Source organism: Cololabis saira, chromosome 15 (genome assembly GCF_033807715.1).
Source record: "Cololabis saira isolate AMF1-May2022 chromosome 15, fColSai1.1, whole genome shotgun sequence".
Lineage (NCBI taxonomy): Eukaryota > Metazoa > Chordata > Actinopteri > Beloniformes > Belonidae > Cololabis > Cololabis saira.
This window is the reverse complement of record NC_084601.1, coordinates 19,430,670-19,450,277: the sequence shown is the minus strand read 5'-3', so window position 1 is coordinate 19,450,277 and position 19,608 is coordinate 19,430,670. Positions and strand designations below refer to the sequence as shown.

The window sequence follows — 19,608 nt, the reverse complement described above, 5'->3', positions numbered from 1 at the left end:
TGCCAACACCGATAAGCTTGCACAACTACAACCGCAGCAGCTGCAGACCAAGTGACCGTGTACTGTAGTAGTTACACAAACTCTTTTAGTGTAACTACACCAAAAGAGTTTGTGATTCTGAAGCTCCAGAAATAAAACTGCAATAAATTAATTTTGGTATTTTGTCAGCATTATATAGGAGTTTGTTTTACCAAAGTTAAACTTTTATCACAGTATCCTGCAGAAATTCACATCACATATTAATCTTTCTTTCAAAGGTCTTTTTATTAACGAAAAGTCAAGAATAAAACATTAACTTTACAGGAGGAAGATTTTTTTCTTTTTTTTCCCCCTTTATCAGTCCCCACCCAGACCACAACACACCTTGTTGCCCAAACATGGACAAACAACACCAGCTGACCAAAAGAAATAAACACAGCATTATGAATATATAAGAATCAAGCATAGCAAAGTTACAGACAATTGAATGAGTTAGAAAAAGTGCATAAAAAAAGTAATAAATAAATAAAAAAAAGGGAGGGGGGGGTTGAAGCTACTCCGAGACTACCGTTGTGGGTTTCTCAAAAAATGCCAAGAAGGGGCGCCACAATCTGTAAAATGTATTCTCTGAACCTCGGATAGTATATCTAATCTTCTCCAGATTCATGCATAGCATTATTTCTTTGAGCCAATGTGAGACAGAAGGAGGTGTAGACTCCTTCCATTTAAGTGTGATACCTCGAGCAAATAAGGAAGCAAAAGCCAGAACCCTGAGTTTAGCTTTGGGCAAATCCAAGTCTGGAGCAATTCCAAAAATGGCAGGCAGAGGATTTGGCTCAATTTGGTGACAAATGGTCTCTGACATTATCTGGAAAACTGAGGTCCAAAAGTTACCTAAAGAGGGACACGACAAATACATATGATAAAGTGAAGCAGGTTCATTTTTACATTTGTCACAAGTGGGATCAACTTCAGGATACATTCGAGCCAGTTTAGTTTTTGATATATGGGTGCGATGCACTACTTTGAATTGCAAAAGTGCGTGTCGGGAACACAAGGACGAAGAGTGAATCCGATCAAGTACTGAGTCCCATATATCATCAGTAAAAGTGTAATTCAGGTCTTGTTCCCAAGTCGTTTTTATAACCGTCATTGACGAGCAGTGTAGTTTGGAAATAAGGTTGTATAGGTTAGATATGGTACCTTTAGCTGTGGGGTTAAAAGAGAGAAAAATATCAAGAGGATTGACTTGAGGCTTCAGAGGGAACTGAGGTGTAACACCCTGTATGTAATTCCTAACTTGTAAAAATCTAAAAAAAATGGGTTTTGGCAATACCAAAGTCTTCTGTCAGTTGAGAAAAACAAGTAAAATGATTACCAGAATAAAGGTCTTCGAAGCATCTCAAACCTTTCTTGTGCCAGATTTTAAATGTGCTATCAACCATACAAGGGACAAATAAATGGTTGGCCGCAATTGGACTTCGAAGTGAGAATAACTGCAGTCCAAAACTTCTCCTAAATTGGGCCCAAATTAGCAAGGATGGTCTAACCACTGGATTACCCTTCGGGATACTTGAAGCAAGTGGAAGTGCAGCGCCCAAAAGAGCAGGCAAGGAAACAGGACTACTTGCGCACATCTCCATTGACACCCAAGGAGGGCGAGAGGGTTCAAGATGGAAATGCATCCAGTACATCAAGCATTGAATATTCGCTGCCCAGTAATAATACTGGAAATTAGGCAGAGCCATTCCTCCCACCTGCTTAGGTCTTTGGAGAAAAGCCTTCCGTAACCGTGGGCGTTTACCATTCCAAATATAGGACGTTAATAAAGAATCAAGGGCCGTAAAAAAAGATTTTGGGACGAGAATCGGGAGACACTGAAATAGATACAAGAACTTTGGAAGCAACTTCATTTTAATTGAATTTATTCTTCCAATCATAGACAAAGACAAAGGAGACCATTTAGATAGTGTTTTCCGCCTGATTTAATAGAGTGAGAAAATTTGATTTAAATAAATCTTTAAGGTCTCTAGTTACACATATTCCAAGATAGTTGAAGTGATCTTTCACCACCTTCAATGGGAAATCTGCAAAATTAAGTTTGAGGGCTCTTTTATTAATAGGGAATAGTTCGCTTTTATTTAAATTTAGTTTATATCCTGAAAACTGACTAAAAAGCTCCAACACAGAGAGGGCCTCTTGTAGAGAGGAGGCAGGCTTTGAGACAAACAAAAGTAAGTCGTCCGCATACAACGAGACCTTGTGCTCAACTCCTGCCCTCCATATCCCTCGTATCTTCCTGTTGCCACGCAAGGCGATCGCAAGAGGCTCGATAGCAAGCGCGAAAAGGAGAAGGCTTAGTGGGCACCCCTGTCGGGTTCCACGATGTAAATTAAAAAATTCTGAGGAGTGGCTATTGGTCAAAACAAAAGCAGGAGGACACGAGTACAGTATTTTAATCCAAAAAGAGAAGGCCGGACCAAAACCAAATTTCCTAAGTGTCGTGAATAAGTAATTCCACTCAACTCTATCAAATGCCTTCTCGGCATCCATAGAGGCGAGGCACTCTGGGTCTGTATGTTTTGTGGAATATAAAATGTTGAATAGTCGACGGATATTGTAGAATGAGTGGCGTCCTTTCATGAATCCGGTTTGATCAGGGGATATTACAGAAGGAAGAATATCTTCTAATCTGTGGGCCAAGACCTTGGCCAGGATCTTTACATCTGTGTTAAGTAGTGATATTGGTCTATACGAGGCACACTCTAGTGGGTCTTTACCTTTTTTCAGCAACAGTGAAATGCAAGCTTGGTTAAATGAAGGAGGAAGAGCACCTGAGTTAAAGGTGTCAGAGAGCACCAGCATAGAAAAGGGGACAATTCAACAGAAATTTTTTTGAAAAAATCTGAAGAAAGCCCATCAGGTCCGGGTGATTTACCCGACTGCATAGATTAAATTGCAGCTGAAATTTCCTCCTGAGTAATGGGGGCATCGAGATTATTCTTCTGATCTTGAGAAAGCGATGGTAAATCAAGGCTATTAAAAAAGTTTTCCATGACATTTAAATCTGTTGTGCAATCCGAAGTGTATAAATTGGAGTAGAAGGTTCTAAACTTGTCGTTGATCAGTTTCTGGTCGGAAGTTACACCTCCCTTATCCGTCCGAACACCAGCAATAAGTTGCTTCGCTCTCAACCCACGCAGTTGATTGGCCAGGAGTTTGCCTGTTTTTTCACCATGTTCATAAAAGTAGCTTTTAGTCCTAAGTAACTGTCTTTCGACTAAGTGAGAAGTAAGAAGATTAAATTCCGTCTGAAGTCTCAAGCGTTCCTTGTACAATTCAGGAGAGGGTGAATTTGAATACTGTCTATCTATATTTAAAATCCAGTTAGCTATGTCAGTCTGTTTCTGCCTTGAACACCTCTTTCTATATGCTGCAAATGATATGATTTCCCCTCTTAAATAGGCTTGCATTGCCTCCCAAACCGTTTTATTGGACACATCTGGTGTTTTGTTAATGTTTAAAAATGTTTTAATATGTGTAGAAATATGTGTGTGAAAGCTCTCGTCGATAAGCAACAGCAGATCTAATCTCCAGTGTCTCCTTGTATACTCGGCCTCAGGAAAAGCCAGTACACGAACCAAGGGAGCGTGATCGGAAATAATGATAGCTTCATAGCTACATGATTTGAGATTCAAGATTAAGTTATTGTCTAAGAAGAAATAGTCAATTTGAGTATATGTGCGGTGAACATGGGAGAAAAAAAGAGTATTCTCTTCCTGTGGGGTATAAGAACCGCCAGGGGTCCGAGAGGCTAAAATCGGCGAGGAATGACTTGACATAACTGGCAGACTTGCTAAGAGTGGTAGGTTTAGGGGAGGAGCGATCTAACACCGGATCCAGGTAACAGTTAAAATCCCCTCCGAGAATTAGAGAATGAGAATGTAAATCAAGGAAGTTAAGAGAAAAACCTGTTGAAAAACTGTACATCATCAACATAAGGCGCATAGACATTAGCCAAAATCACCGACTTATTGTAAAGTTTACCTGAAACGATAATATAACGACCAAATTTGTCTGCTATAATGTTGGAGGGCTCAAAAGGAATGTCACCTCCAACGAGGATAGCCACTCCTCTGGCCTTACCCTTGAAATTTGAGTGAAAAAACTGTCCTGCCCAGCGTTTACTTAATCGCCAGTGATCGGAGTCATGCAAGTGAGTTTCCTGGAGAAAGGCTACCCCAGCACTGAGCTGCTTCAGATGCATGAGGACTTTGTTTCTTTTCACTGGGTGGTTTAACCCCTTAACGTTCCAGCTAATAAAATTGAGATGGCCCTTCATCTAAATTACTCGCACAGAGAGAATAAAGTGAGTAGCTCCAAGAAAGAAAAAAAAGGGGAAAAGGAGAGAAAAAAAGGGGAAAGAAAAAAAAGGGGGGGAGGTAAAACAAAAAAAAGGATAAAACACACATCGATTTGTCAGCTATCACCCCATTAGATAGTCCCATCCCATACCAAACCCCAAACCCACATAATGCGTTGAATAGCAAATTCAGCACAACACCCTCTGAACTTATCATACATATCCCAACAAAACGACTTCCTATCTATACTCCCTACAATCACATATTAATCTTAAATATGCAGTTTATAGAGCATTTTATTTTATTTGTGTAGTACATATTGCTGTCAACCGATTCAAAAAATATGATTAATTAATTAATCTAATAAATCGCTTTTTAATCTCACCTAAAAATTGCTGAGAAAAGCCCTCAACTTGAGGTGTTTTCTTTTGAATTCATTACATTATAGTGGCAGATCAAAAGACTGATATATAACAACAAAAGTAATTTTTTTTTTTTTTTAACAGATTTGAACAGATGCAGTCCTAGCCATTTACGTCCACTTGGCAAGAACATTCGCCAGCCTCTCGGTTGCAGACGTGCGCATGCGCGCGGTGCTCTCGAGTTTAGTTTGGGGAAGAGCGTTGCTGTGTTAACATAGTTGCTGTGGCAACATCGTTGCTGCTAACGTTAACTGTGGCTGCGCTCGCGACCCGAGTGCTCTGCGTTTATGTGGCTAAACTTGAGCTGCTTCGTGTTGAACAGTCCTTTCCAGTCCTTTCCACAAAGACACATATCACTCTACCTTTATCAATGGTGCCGTCGGGACAACCAATCAATGTCCACTTCAAGGTGGGACTGACCATTGTTTTTCCGCCCACAACTCAAGCACAAGAAGCCCACCCCACAAACACCGATTTCATAATAAAGGCAACTCTCAAACAGAAAAAGAAAAGTTCGAGATTAAAAAATACATTAAAGCAGCACAATGTAACTTTCAGCTTTTGTTGAGTATGGCGACTCCTTTGGACAAAAGCGGTAGTGCTTTACCAGAAAGAACACTACATTTCCCATGAGCACCAGCGCCTACTGCCGGAAAGATCCTGTCCCTGTCGCGTGCATTTGTTTTGATAGTGAATGAGCGGGACAGACTTTTCTGTTTTCAGCGGTTGTTTGCAGGATGGATAGCGAAGAGGTAATGTATCTATTTTTGGCTAAACAATATAATATGACGATGTTGAATCAGAATCAGAATCAGCTTTATTGGCCAGGTTCGAACATTGTCCAACAAGGAATTTGACTCCGGTAATTTTACTCTTTGGTATTAAAAAATAAACAATAAACAAATAAACAATAAACAAATCACTAAAATCAAATCACTAAGTTCAATTTGGTTTTATTAGTGAAGTCACCCCCGGACCCCCGTCCGGTTTCAGCGAGATAATGCGCCCCAAACTACAAACGCTCTGGTTTTGTTCAACTGTACCATTTTCCTGTCACGTTTTTTAGAGGGACTTCGTCATAAATTAGTAGTCCAACATACTTACTGACAAAATAAAAAAATACTTTATAACCTGTGAATAACTGAATGCTCATTCCTTATATTTTGCAGATCAGCCCTGCACAATTTTACAGTTCTCAGGAAAAATACTAGAACCCAAGACGAATCCCCTGTATGTGAAAACATTCTAATTTTGATTCTTATTGAACATAGAACTCTACATTTACATTTGTATCATAACAATCCTGTCTCTCTTGTCGGACATCCCTCCTCGTCTTTCAGCTCACGACAGCGAGTGAACGCCGGGCCAATGTTTATTCTTGTTGTTTTTTTTTTTTTGTCCAGGCATTTAGCTTGTTACTCTCCCGCTTTCTTTTTTCGCCTCCACCGATAAAACTTTTATTTTCTTCGTTTTTTTCGCTGCTTCGGCCATGATACCAGCTTCTGCTGAGCTCTGTGCTCCAAGCCCCGCCCATTTTCGTCTCGACTACGAATCGGGGAAGGAGGGGGAAGTGACGTATGCCGTAAAGCAGTCAAAGTCATAAAAATGTGTAGTTTTTTAGTGTGGAAGGGTTCCTACCATCCACCTCAAAGTTACATAGTGCCAGTGAAGGCAATACAGACCCCTCAGACCAGGGGTCCGTTTCACAAAGCAGGTTTAGTGAAAACTCTGAGTCTGTTAACCCTGAAATGAGGGAAACTCTGAGTTTTCCGTTTCACAAAGGGAGGTAACTCAAACCAGAGAAAGAGAGGTAACTCTAGCCTGTTTCACAAAGAGAGGTAACTTAAGCTCTCGGTCAGTTACCGTAGTAACAGACGCTCTGAACCTAACCTGGTCGGGACCAGGTTTATATCGTGAAACCTGGAGTTTCTCTGCGTCTCCGCCCTCTTTCAGAGCCGCACGCACATTTGATTTCCTCATTCATTCAGTCAGCAGGCGAGTTTTGGTGAAGTTCTGGCGTCTGTCATTAAAAACAGAGTCAGTATATATATTAGAAGTCCATTGTCACGAACATGGCATGTCCTTTTGATGAAGACCCAATTGATGAAGGTGCAGCATTAATGCGCAGAGAATTAAATATTCGTCGGGAGATTGTTATCAGACCGCGTAATACATGTATATTACAGTAGCCTACATAGTCTCATTACAGGCAAAGCAATATATGTTAATCCTTTATTTGTTATGATTTTGATGATTTAATTGTTTAATGATTTCATAATATATAAAAAAAATTTTAGATTTTTTATTTGGCGTTTTCATAAACTGTGAGCCATAATCATCAAAATTATAACAAATAAAGGCTTGAAATATCACACTTTGCATGTAGTGGGAAATAATATTTGTTTCACCGTAAGTTGAATTTACTACGAATGAAGTTTTGCAATATATTCAAATTTTCCAACCTCCACCTGTATATTATTACATAAATAAATAAGAGCATAATATGTGTCTGTATTGGTTCAATACGGAACGCAACTTTTAATTCCCAATTACAGAACAATTCCGTATTTCAAGGGACGGGTGGCAAACCTACATAAACCTGTCCAAGCCATCAAGGAGGAGTTCCACAGGATTACAGGTGAATGATGTAGAGATCTGTTAAATTAATTTTATATTATATTCTGTGTTGTTACTCTTTTTTCGAAAAACATGTACAAATTCGCCGTATGTGCGCATTAAAATCTCTAATTCCATTCAGGTGAAAAAGGACACGGCGTGAAGTATGTGGATCTTCAGATGCAAATTAATGTTTCCTCAAAGGGATTTTGTAAATTGAAATGTTAAATAAAGTTAAAAAAAAAAAGAAAAAGTATGTGGATCTTTTGTTGTCGCCGGTTGCCACGGTGAATCGTTGTATCAGGGCTCCATTGATGCTGGCTTTTTATAGTTGTGCTGCATGCGCTTAACTCCAGGTGAAACTACTTAGAGTTGAGTAAATTAACTCAAATCCGCTGTTCTGGAACCGAAAACTCAGAGTTTCCGATCTCAGAGTAGATCAACTAAGAATTCAGGATTAGACTCAGAGTTTGTTGAACCTGCTTTGTAAGTTGATGTACCATCACAATGACTCTGGAAATATTATATTAAGGTGGAAAAGTTACATAGTGCTGCTTTAAGCGATTAAAAAAAATAACAGGCTAAATAGGCCTGTAATTAACCAATTGCAATTAAAGCGCTAATTTGACACCCTTAGTAGTACATTTCAGCAACAAGGCACTTCAAGGTTATAGTGCAGTGGCATGATAAAGAAAACTGGATCTAGGGTTAGAGATTAGTACTGAAATTAACATTGTTTACATTTAAATTCAGCTGTAAACAAACAGAACAGTACAGGTACAGGTACAGTACTCTGTCATTACATCAACTACCAAACATTTTTGCTCAAATAACCACTAAATCAGACCGTCGTTCCATGCATACATGCTGTGTATATTTAAAAATATTCCTTTAATCTCAAAGCAGTAATCCCCATGATTAGGTACCACCTGTTGGCACAAACTGATTTAGGATATGATCAGAGGGAACTGCCATTCTCCTGATGACACCTGAAGACGAGAGAGAGAAAACAATTACTACTTTTACAATTGCAGGTTTAACTTAACCACCCTCGTTTTGTTTTTCATGAATCTTACAGTGAGTGAACATGTGTCAAAAGTATGCTGCTATATCTTTACGTCGATTAATAACCCACCAATAAAGCGCCAAAAGTTTGAACTGCTGCTAACGGACTGAGATGTGATACTGATCAATTATCCACTCCTTAATTCAATTCAGTTTTATTTATATACCGTCTATTACAACAGCAGTTGTCTCTAAGCGCTTTCCAAAGACCTGATACATGAATACGTGATCCACTGTTCAGTTAAATCCCACAAATTGTTGATGAAAATAATTTTTTTTTTTAATTTATTAACATACAGTGCAAACAGCGACAAAAGACAACATCAGTTACAATGATATGTATCTAAGTGTGTGTGTGTGTGTGTGTGTAAATAAGATGATGAAAGTAGATACATAGATAGGTACATAAATTAAGAATATTAATTCGAGAATAAATAAGTAAACAAATAAATAATTATCGTATAGAGTGGTTTAGCACGATATAATATAAATATAGCATAATAATATAGTAATATCCTAATATAACATAATAATTTTTATAATATTATAACATATAACAAAATGATATCACCATACAATAATATATAAGAAATATAATAATATTATAGTTGTTGAGACTGAGTGCTCTCAATTATTTGTCTTTGTTTGAACTCAAGTTGTGTGTCACTCGTTAATTGGTTGATCTGATTGACCAGACAGGTGCTGTGATTTGTGGGTGTGTCAATAAATGGCTGCGCATCCACAGCTGAGTTCAGTTGTTGGATCGAGTGAAACGAAAGACTGAATGAAGCTCTGTTATTCCCGTTTTTGCGGTGTCTATCTTTATTCTGGTTAACCATGCCAAGCCGCCTGCTGCATAACCCTGCCAAATTGTTGATAAAAATAATTTTCAATCCTGAGATTCCAAAATGTATTTTCCATTTTTAATTTGTCTAATTTTAATCTTCCAGCATAGATACCCACTTCTTTCTTTCTCTGCTGATCCTGAGATTCTCCAAAAATGCGGATTTACGTGCTGCTAGGAACTTGTGATGCTTCTCATCTAATTTCTTCCCCACAGGACCTCTCCTGATTTCGTCCCAGTCCTCCCTGGTCTAAACACAACAGACACACACAAAAAAGTCAAAATTACTGATACATTAGATAGTTAAAATAGAAAAGACTGATGGATTGATAGATTCAACTTAAAACTTAAATTTTTGATAAAGCTTATAATTAGGAATGGCTCAGGGGACCTTGAAACATCCAAAAGAAAAAAATACTTTGTATCGTCACTGTATAATAAAACACAAATGTATAGATGCAAAGTGAAAAACACACCTTTTAAATAAACTAAATTTAAATTCAAACTTATTGTATTTAAATAAATTTAAATACAATAGTAAGTAAGCAGATTATAAACTCAATGTTATTGCACATACCTCTATAGATTTACTAAAACATATATGTTTGAAAAGCATCTCACTGTTGTGCGTTACAAAGATGTACAGAGCAGTGCAAAAATAAAAAAAAAATAAAAAACTGACAGAACTACACGGAGCTACTGCATCAAGCTGCCACTAGGACAGCGCCATCCTTTTGCCTCGGTAGGACTTTAATTTGAAGATTTGACTGATTTTTGGTCTTTGTTCCCACACAGTCACTCCTAAAACTAATCAATTCAAAAAAAACATCCACGGTCTCCCCAGACAACTCACCATATCCTTGAAGGCCTCCCCTGAGTAGTAACTCTTGAGTGCTGGATAGGCTACTCCCTTCTCACGCAGACTCTCCCAGCTGGTGGCCACCAAATGCAGCTCCTTCTCATCATAGGCATAGATCTGCTTGTCCTCACACGTCATCAGAACAAGCTGGCCACATGGATACCGGGTGCCCTTCACATAACCTATAACCTGCATCTGCACTGTTTTGGGGAGGAAGAATTTTCCCCATCCGTTCACGTCAGTAGGAAAGTCGACGTACTCTGTGTCCTCAAGGTGCCCGACTGTCAGTGTTGCATTTGATGGAAGAGTGAACTTCTGATGCCTAAGTTCGGTAACTGCTTCCACACACAACGCAAAAAGAGTTTGAGGAAAAATTAAGAAAGAAAAAAACAACAACAAATTCATATACATTTAAGAATGGATGGATGACTTCTGCCTACCTGTTTTACCATCTAGTAGTGGGAAATCTGGTTTCAATCTGAAAGATTGAAAATACAACAGTTTACGAAAAAGAAGCGGAGACATTTTTTACCATTGTTGATTTAGTATTCAATGCACTCAAGAGCCATGGTTACTTTAGTTCACACATGTCCTGCTCACAAAATATTTGTTTGTTTAAGCTTGATTGAGAGAGCTGCCGTTGTCTGTTACGATGTCCCTCTGTGATGACACCAGCTACCTTCCTGTGTCTTCTCTCATCTATCCAGGCTGTACGGCTGCTCCAGATCCTTATTCTACATGGCCGCAGTGTCTGCTTTGTCCTTGTCCAGAGATTTCATCCCGTTGCCCAAGTATGTAATCTGTCGCCACTTGTTCTGTCCTGCCCCTTGTCGTGTCCTGTGCTTTTGTGCATGCGGAGAAAGAATTGTGTCCACATCAAACCAGAGCTTTACAGTCCTCAGACATGGTGCAGTATCTTCTCAATGACCATTCAAATTCCATTCTTCCATGAGTCCAGGTTATTTCCATGAATAGTAATGATTTTTATATTTAACCTGTAGTGTTTTTTTATTATTTTGGATTATAAGACTGTTTTAGTCCTAGGGGCAGTGCTCACACACATCCATGTCCACCATGCAAGGGTTGCTTCTTGACATCGCAAAGATTTACGATAAAACACACCTACCTGCAAGGCTTAGCAACGCTTGATGTCTCTTTTCGGTGAGATACTGGACACACCAGAAAAGATGAGCTGTTGTGACTTAGGAAAAATCAGAATCACGATTTCATTTCTAATCATCAAAATGCCAAATATATAAAAATCATAAAAACAAAGATTCAAGATTTTATTGCAACTCGTGTCATAAAAGTGCAATTGTTTGAAAATATTACTCAAACAGTTGATGATCATACAATAACGATACACATAACAATTATATGAACAGCAACAAATGAATGCAGCAACTTAACAGTTTGTGGATTCTTGAGGTGTGATAGCTTTCGCTTTGAGGCATCCTTCCATTCGTCATCTGTGGTTGGTGGTAGTAGGCGGTAACAGTTTGAGCAGGTTATTCTGGAAGTTCCTGTCATAAGCACTGGTTTCCAGCTCCTTTGGGCTGATTCAAAGGATCTCCCAGCCTACATGCTTCATGCTTCAGCCGACAGCTCCTTGAGATGCCTGTCTGAGCACCTTATCCCTTGTTTGGTCAATGGGGAGGCATTTTTTGGGGTCTTTTGGCTCCACCTACATCTTTGCTGCCCTGTCTTCACACAACGGCAGGGATCAGGGTTTGTTGCTTTGTTAGTCAAGCAGCGGTGAGGGTTGAGATTTGATGTTGCAGATTGGTTCGAGTTCCCACCAAATGCAGTCCAATGTCATTTATCCATGTTGAATGTTTACAACAGACTTTACAATTTAAAAGCATTTAAAAGTAACTCAGAAGAAATATTTTTGTATTTGAACAAAATGTCCATCTTCTGTCATCTCTGGCACGCTCTTGTCAAGTCTTGTGTTTGAAGTGGTTGACGGTGATACTTGTCCCAGCAGGCCACATGTTACCATTTGATAGAGTCTCATTTCAACAGATTACTGCAGATGAAAGGTTTGACATCCCTTTGGATTCTACTAGAAACAGATAATCTGATAGGATGGATTCCACTTGAATAAAAAGAAGCTGTAATGGTATCACACACCCACAGCACACATTAAAGTTGACCAATTTCAACCACCAATCAAATCAGAGTCCTGCTACACCTCCACCTCTCCCCAATCTATCTCACATACAACTATGAGCTTTGAGGTCAGAAATCCAGATGTGCAATGAGTTCTTCATCGTCACCTATTGACGCCAATTTTTTTCATGGAAGAAGTGGAGAACAGAATAGATACAAGAGATCCACGACCCCTGGTCCGGATTCGAAGTCATCTCCATCTCCAGGAAAATTATTTCAGGACAGCAATGTCCACATTTACAGACAGAGAGGACACCATTAAACAGAGGGTCTGGCCAAAGGTTTCCTTGTCAGGAACTCATAAAAGCAGTCTTGAATTTCCTAGGCAGTTTCGCAATCATTCACATCTGGATTTATGTGACTAAAACATCTGATCAGGTGAAAAAATGAATTTAAAAATCTACAGGAAGGACGGGTCGGTCAGGGAATTACTTGTGACTTCAACAGCTTGCAGGAACAAATGTCCCAACAACAGCTTATCAACCCAAAACTCTGCCACGCACTTAAAGGGAAAGTTCAGTTTTTTACAACCTGGACCTTATTTCTGGCATTTTTTATGGTCGTATACTCACCCAGGCAAGTTTGGTGTCATTTGGAGTCCTTCAGAAGATATTAGGAGTTTTGTGCGAGCCGCTTCTCCATATAATGGTAGCGAATGGGGGCACAGCGGGACACAGACGATGCAGCGTCTAAATAACACATTATTGCCGCGAAACTTGTTCATTTCTTTTATGAATCACTAGATCTGCTTCTGTGCATCTTCCAGGACCTGTTGTCTACATCCGGGGCTGTGTGTGTAACAAGGAAATCAGTTTGTAAACAAGACCTCTGACCTGCATGACATCATCTCTGTGCGCGCATCCCAGACACAGCTCTGTGTACAGCTGGAGTTCGATACTGTTATTTTACTGTTAGTTATTTGAAACATGTCTGAATATTTGTCAAATTCTGAGGTTGTGGACAACGACTTTGAATATGATGGACGTCCTTACCGTTTTGAGCCAGAGTATACGTTAGCAAAGTCTAGCTGTACCTGTCAGAGGTCTTGTTTACAAACTGATTTATTTGTTACACACACAGCCCCGGATGTAGACAACAGGTCCTGGAAGATGCACAGAAGCAGTGATTCATAGTGATTCATAAAAGAAATGAACGAGTTTCGCGGCAATAATGTGTTATTTAGACGCTGCATCGTCTGTGTCCCGCTGTGCCCCCATTCGCTACCATTATATGGAGAAGCGGCTCGCACAAAACTCCTAATATCTTCCGAAGGACTCCAAATGACACCAAACTTTTGGGTGAGTATACAACCATAAAAAATGCCAGAAATAAGGTCCAGGTTGTAAAAAACGGAACATTCCCTTTAAGCCTGATTTAAGGTTCTGCGTTAAACCAACGCAGAGCCTACGCCGTTGCAGTGACGCCGTCGTGAACCCTTCAGACTTCTCCGTCACTCCATTTCGCCGCGGTGCAGTACCCCCCCCAGAGCGCTAGTTGATACTTTTGTTTTTGTTCCGGTCACAGTGAATCAAAGAGATAAGGACAACTATTGTGCAAAAAAACAAAACAACCCCCCAAAGAAAAAAAAAAAAAAAAAAAAAAAAAAAAAAAAAAAAATCACACCAGAAGAAAAGAGCACTGAAAGTTCACTACTGCTTCACGAACCGGAACTGGAAATGCGTTGCTACCAAGCAAACCAATCACAGCCCTCTTGGTCTGCGTTGAGTCTGCGTCGCCACGACGCTTAGTTACGTTTTTTGGGAGGTGCACATCAGGCTATGCCGTAGGCTACGGAAAGCCTCCCGCGTAGCCGCGTAACCTATGGCGTAGGTTTAACGCAGAACCATAATTCAGCTTTTACAACTAAACAATCCTTTTGGATGAAAGGAGAAAGCTGTTCAAGAACCACCACGATCCTGATGACTACAAATTTCCTGTTCCATCATAAGAGGAACTCTACTGCTTAAAATGTTTTTCTCCCTCCGTCACAACTTCTTTTTTTTTTCTTATTTTAATCCAAAAGAAGAAAAGTACATTGAAATGTGACTCATTTCACCACCAATTATTCAGACTAAGATTTCACAAAAGCTAACAAGGTACTGAAATTATTCCCATGGCTCAAAACAAGTAAAGGACATATATATATATATTAATTCATTGATTGATTAATCAATCAATCAATCAATCAATCAATCAATTAATTAATTAATAGAAGTTTGTTTATTCATCAATCATATTGGAGAAGAAGTGCTACTCACGATTGTTGATTCCCCGTCTTGCTTCTCTGGAATGTATAAAAAAATATTTAAATCACTGATAGATAAGTATTTAAACAACTTAATTGAAGAAATAACAGCTGTATTTTTTCTAAAAAAAAGCTATCAATCCGATAGATTACAAAGCAAATACACTGAAGTGCTATTGTTTAAGCATATCAGCGGACTGAACAGGGGATAAATGTGGACTTCAGAAAGCACAACATTTAAATACCTGGTGACTTTTGACTTGTTCCAGGTTTATATGGCAGAACTGCAAAAATACAATAAATATATTAATCATTAAAAAATAAAATACCACCACCTAAAATTAAGCTAAAAGTTGCCATGTAATGTAATATTTAAATTCTCTGATCTGAACGGTGTCAGGCCTGCCCGTCCGTGGCCACAGATGTTTAACTGAGACGCGCCGGATCACAAGACCGAAACAGCAGAACCTCTTGAGTTGGGGAATTTGAAAATATGAAAAAGGACATGCAATTTAGCCTATTACAGACACGATTTTGAAGATGTGATTTCATCTCAATGTTTTCCTTTTTCTGCTAATAATAAAAATATTAACATTTGTTTTTCCCTTTTTTTGGAGTCTCTCTCAAATTTTTTTAAGTATTTTTGTAAAGTACATTTGCCCCATTTGTTTTAGACAAATGAGGACATACATAAACGAACAAGTCAAACATATGAATATCTATAGGTTAGGGGACTTTGGGTTTAACCTCCACTGTTCAAGACTAAAAACACCTCAGACTGATGATTTAATCTCAGTCTGTTCCATAAGGCTACGGAACAGACTTACTGTGGATCTGAAGCAATGTCCAAGCACCAACCAGTTTAAAAACAAATATAAACAAATACATTTTACAAGATACAGGGAGGAGGGGGCTTGAGAAGGTTTTGGTTGCTTTTGGGGGGGCTTTGCCGTTATGAGTTGTTTGTTGTTGTTTTTTTTTGTATATTGTTGAGACTGATATATTAATTTATAAATGGGTATATTTACATCAGTGTATATAGGTGTGATGATGTATTATTATGTATTATTATTGATATTTATGTATTGATTGTTGGTTTTTTGCATAGAAATTAAATTAATTTAGATCATAATGAAATATAGTATACGGGGTAGGATTTAATAAGTTCTTACTTCTTCCTACCCCTTTTCGAACATGTTAATTATGGTGGATGCAGTTTTTTTTATTTATATTTTTGTTTTGTTTTTCTTATTTACATTTATTTATCATTGATTATTATTGTTTGCTATTCACTACTGTTTCATGTTCGAAATAAAATTTCAATTAAATTCAATTAAATTCAATCTTCCTTCCTTAAACTTTTAGCCTGGGTGTGGCAACAAGTTATTTTCTTTTTTGTAAACAGTCAACTTTAATGAAAACTTAAAAAAAAAAAAAAAAGAAGACAAGAACAGTATACAGGGATTAAACCAAGTTCTGTTGTGTTTTACTGCTCCTGTCTCCACTGCTTCGTGCTGAGAGCAGATATGAGCGTCTACCTACCTCGTCTGTGTCTCCAGCTGCGCAGTTACCAACAGATCTCTTTCGTTTCCCTGTACACAGCGAGTCGCGGGGCATCTCGTCCTCGTCCGCCTTTGTACTTCCACCACAAAAGCGGTCCTGGTTACTTTGTCGTGTAAGGATCACCGACATTTTTTTTTAACTTAAGCGTTAAATAAAATGTTAAAGGATTCGATCTTTGTCTCAGCTGATAAATGGTGTGACGTCCTTGAACGTTTTTCAGTGGAAGAGGTCTTTAGTCAGAAAGACATTTTCTCTTTTATAGGTTATGAGTAAACGCCACCCCCACCGTGACGTCTGGACTGGTATATTTCCCTTCCGTGTGTTCTAGTGAAGTTTCCAGGCTGCAGCTGCTGCGGTGCCGCGCACTGGCTGATATCACTGACGCAGCTCGCAGACGCGTGTGGCCCCCGGGGTGACATGGCGGCTGGTAAACCCAGCAAAGGTTGCAAAACTTCATCAAATTAAAATCTTACAAATTCCAATAAATATATATAAATATATATATATATATATATATATATATATATATATATATATATATATATATATATATGTATATGTATATATATATATATATATATATATATATATATATATATATATATATATATATATATATATATATGTATATGTATATATATATATATATATATACATACACACATATGTATATTGTTTGAGCAGTACCCTGACGAAGGCTTGCGCCGAAACGCGTGGGTCTCTGCTCCCATGTTTTTAAACTTATTTGCCATGTTTCAATAAAAGCTTTTTAATATTTTTCCACAAGATGAGTGCCTTGGACTCCCTTTTTTGACTAGATATTGTTTTTTTTCCCCAACACCAAAGAGCACCTTCAAGATTTTTTCTGAACAATTCCCTGAGCACTTCGGATTTTTTCTTCACTTGATGACTACTCAGCACTGGGGAAGTGCCTTTCTGAAGTAGCTCTACCAGCACTCTGAGGGTATTGGAAAGTTCTACAAACAAGCTCAAGATGGAGAATGGACACAGCACAGCATTCTCATATTCAAGTGAGCAAGGCAAGAACATTATTGTAACTCAGTCTTTACTTGATGATACACCTGGACTGCCTGAAGTTGAACCAGACTTGAAAAGGGAATACTTTAAGTTAAAAAAGCTGTCTGAGAGAGAAATTAGGCTGCACTGGAACATTGTCAATATGTCTGATTACTGGCGCTAAGGCCGTATTCCAAGAGGCCTGCGCATTAAGAAATTCCCCGCATTTCAGAAGATATCACAGTACTGAAATGGCTCTGACAAAATTAATTAGTGATCTCAGACTAAATTCAAATGCAAATAAAGTCTCCATCCTTATCTTATTGGATCTCAGTGCGGCTTTTGATACTATTGATCATGACATTTTAATCAATCGACTTGAAAAGCATATTGGGTTTCTCTGATTGTGTATTGAACTGGCTCAAGACATATATCAGAGGAAGGAAGTTTTATGTTAGTCTGGGAAACAATGTATCAGAGAGACATGAAAGTTGCTATGGGGTTGCACAAGGGAGCTGTTTAGGTCCATTACTCTTCTCTCTCTATATGTTACCACTTGATGACATCATTAGAGAATATAATGTAGATTTCCATAGCTATGCAGACGACACACAATTGTACATATCCGCTGAACCAAACGATACAACAGCAATTAAATCCATTACCAACTGCTTGTTGGCAATAAATAAATGGATGAATGCAAATTTCCTCAAACTAAATGAAGATAAAACTGAAGTTCTTCTAGTTGGTCCCAAATCGAGAGAGAGATGCTAACTAAAAACCTAGGAAGCTTAACTTCCTGAATTAAACCTGAGGTAACTAGTCTTGGCGTCATCCTTGACTCAGACTTGAACTTCAACTCACACATAAACAAAGTGACCAAAACAGCTTTTTTCCACCTCAGAAACATAGCAAAGGTTCGTCCATTCATAAATCAAAATGATGCTGAGAAGCTAATTCATGCGTTCATATCTAGCCGACTGGACTACTGCAATGCACTCTTCACTGGTCTTCCTAAGAAAACCACTGAAAGACTCCAACTTATTCAAAACTCTGCAGCTAGACTATTAACCAAAACCAAGAGGCGAGAACACATTAGTCCAATCTTAGCTACTCTACATTGGCTACCTGTGACTTTTAGAATTTATTTTAAGGCCCTCCTTCTCACATACAAAGCCCTAAATGGACAAGGACCAAGCTACATTGCAAACTCCCTAACAAACTACACACCAGCTAGAACACTCCGATCATCTGATGCAGGTCTATTAGAGATCAGCAGAAGTAGTCACAAAAAGATTGGTGATGCAGCCTTTGTTAACTATGCCCCAAAACTGTGGAATGCACTACCCTCAAATATCAGGGAAGCAAACACCTTAGAGATATTCAAAAGGCAGCTTAAAACATATCTGTACACCAAAGCATTTGATTGACCCACCCTCATCACCTTCATCACCACCTTGACCCACCTTCCTCATTAAATACCCTAAATACTTGTTCCAGTTCTTACTGCACCGACTTGCACTTTTAACTTACTCTGCACTGTACGCACTACTGTTTAATTTTTTCTAAACTTTTACATTTTTAAACTTACATTTTTTTAACTGTCACTATTTATACTCCGTAATGAGATTATGGTAATTCAAGTAACCTATTAGAACACTAGGATCTGATATGATGTTGATTAATGTTTTTAATGTGTGTTTGTAACGAGATTATGGTAACTAAGTAACCTATTAGAACGTTAGGATCTGATATGATGTTGATTGTTATTTTATACCTTTCCCTTTATTTGCACTTGCTGTTTGCCTTATTATTGATGTAAAGCACTTTGAGCTACAATTCTTGTATGAAATGTGCTATACAAATAAAGTTTTATTATTATTATTATTATTATTTGGCTTAGAAGATCCAGATTTTAGATCTAGATGGGAAGGCATTCTAAATAAATGCTCACTGGACCTCATTCTGTTGATAATTGAGCACAATAAGAGGGAGAGAGAAGCGACACAAGAAAAACTTGACGAAATGAAGACACAAATATCTACAATTGATGATGAACAGAAAAAGCTGCCATTTGAAAACAAATTGAAGGAAGATCTTGAGAAACTGACAGACTGGGTGAGACAACAGAAAGTCAAGAAATTTAAAAGAGATGAAAATGACTACAAAGAAGGGAAAGTCTACTGCTGGCCTGAACAGAAACGCAATGAAACACAACGACGGAGGTCTGTGTCCTTCAACCTCATGAGCAGTGATGAAGAATCCACTGCCTTCTCCAATGCATCATCTTATGCTTCTTCTTCTGATTTTTTGGACGAAAGCCTGCAACCTGGGAGATCCATCATAAAAACAAAAAAACAAGGAGGGGCAGGAAGAGGAAGAGGACAAAGACAAAGAGCATCGCAGTGACCACCGCCGACTCTCAGGAGCAGAATGAAACAGTAATCAACCTATCTAATACA

General features: G+C 38.5%; 1 protein-coding gene across 1 annotated transcript; it reads right to left on the bottom strand.

Moving 5' to 3' along the window:
• Nucleotides 1-243: 243 nt before the first annotated feature.
• On the bottom strand, nucleotides 244-16,449 carry LOC133460478 (uncharacterized). The gene is made up of 7 exons (XM_061741048.1): nucleotides 16,109-16,449; nucleotides 14,812-14,850; nucleotides 14,580-14,605; nucleotides 10,590-10,627; nucleotides 10,144-10,484; nucleotides 9,410-9,540; nucleotides 244-8,370 (listed from the first exon to the last, which is right to left on the bottom strand). Exons 1-7 carry the CDS (start codon nucleotides 16,256-16,258, stop codon nucleotides 8,340-8,342), a joined length of 756 nt encoding a protein of 251 aa, XP_061597032.1. The 5' UTR covers nucleotides 16,259-16,449; the 3' UTR covers nucleotides 244-8,339.
• Between the last annotated feature and the right edge of the window lie 3,159 nt (nucleotides 16,450-19,608).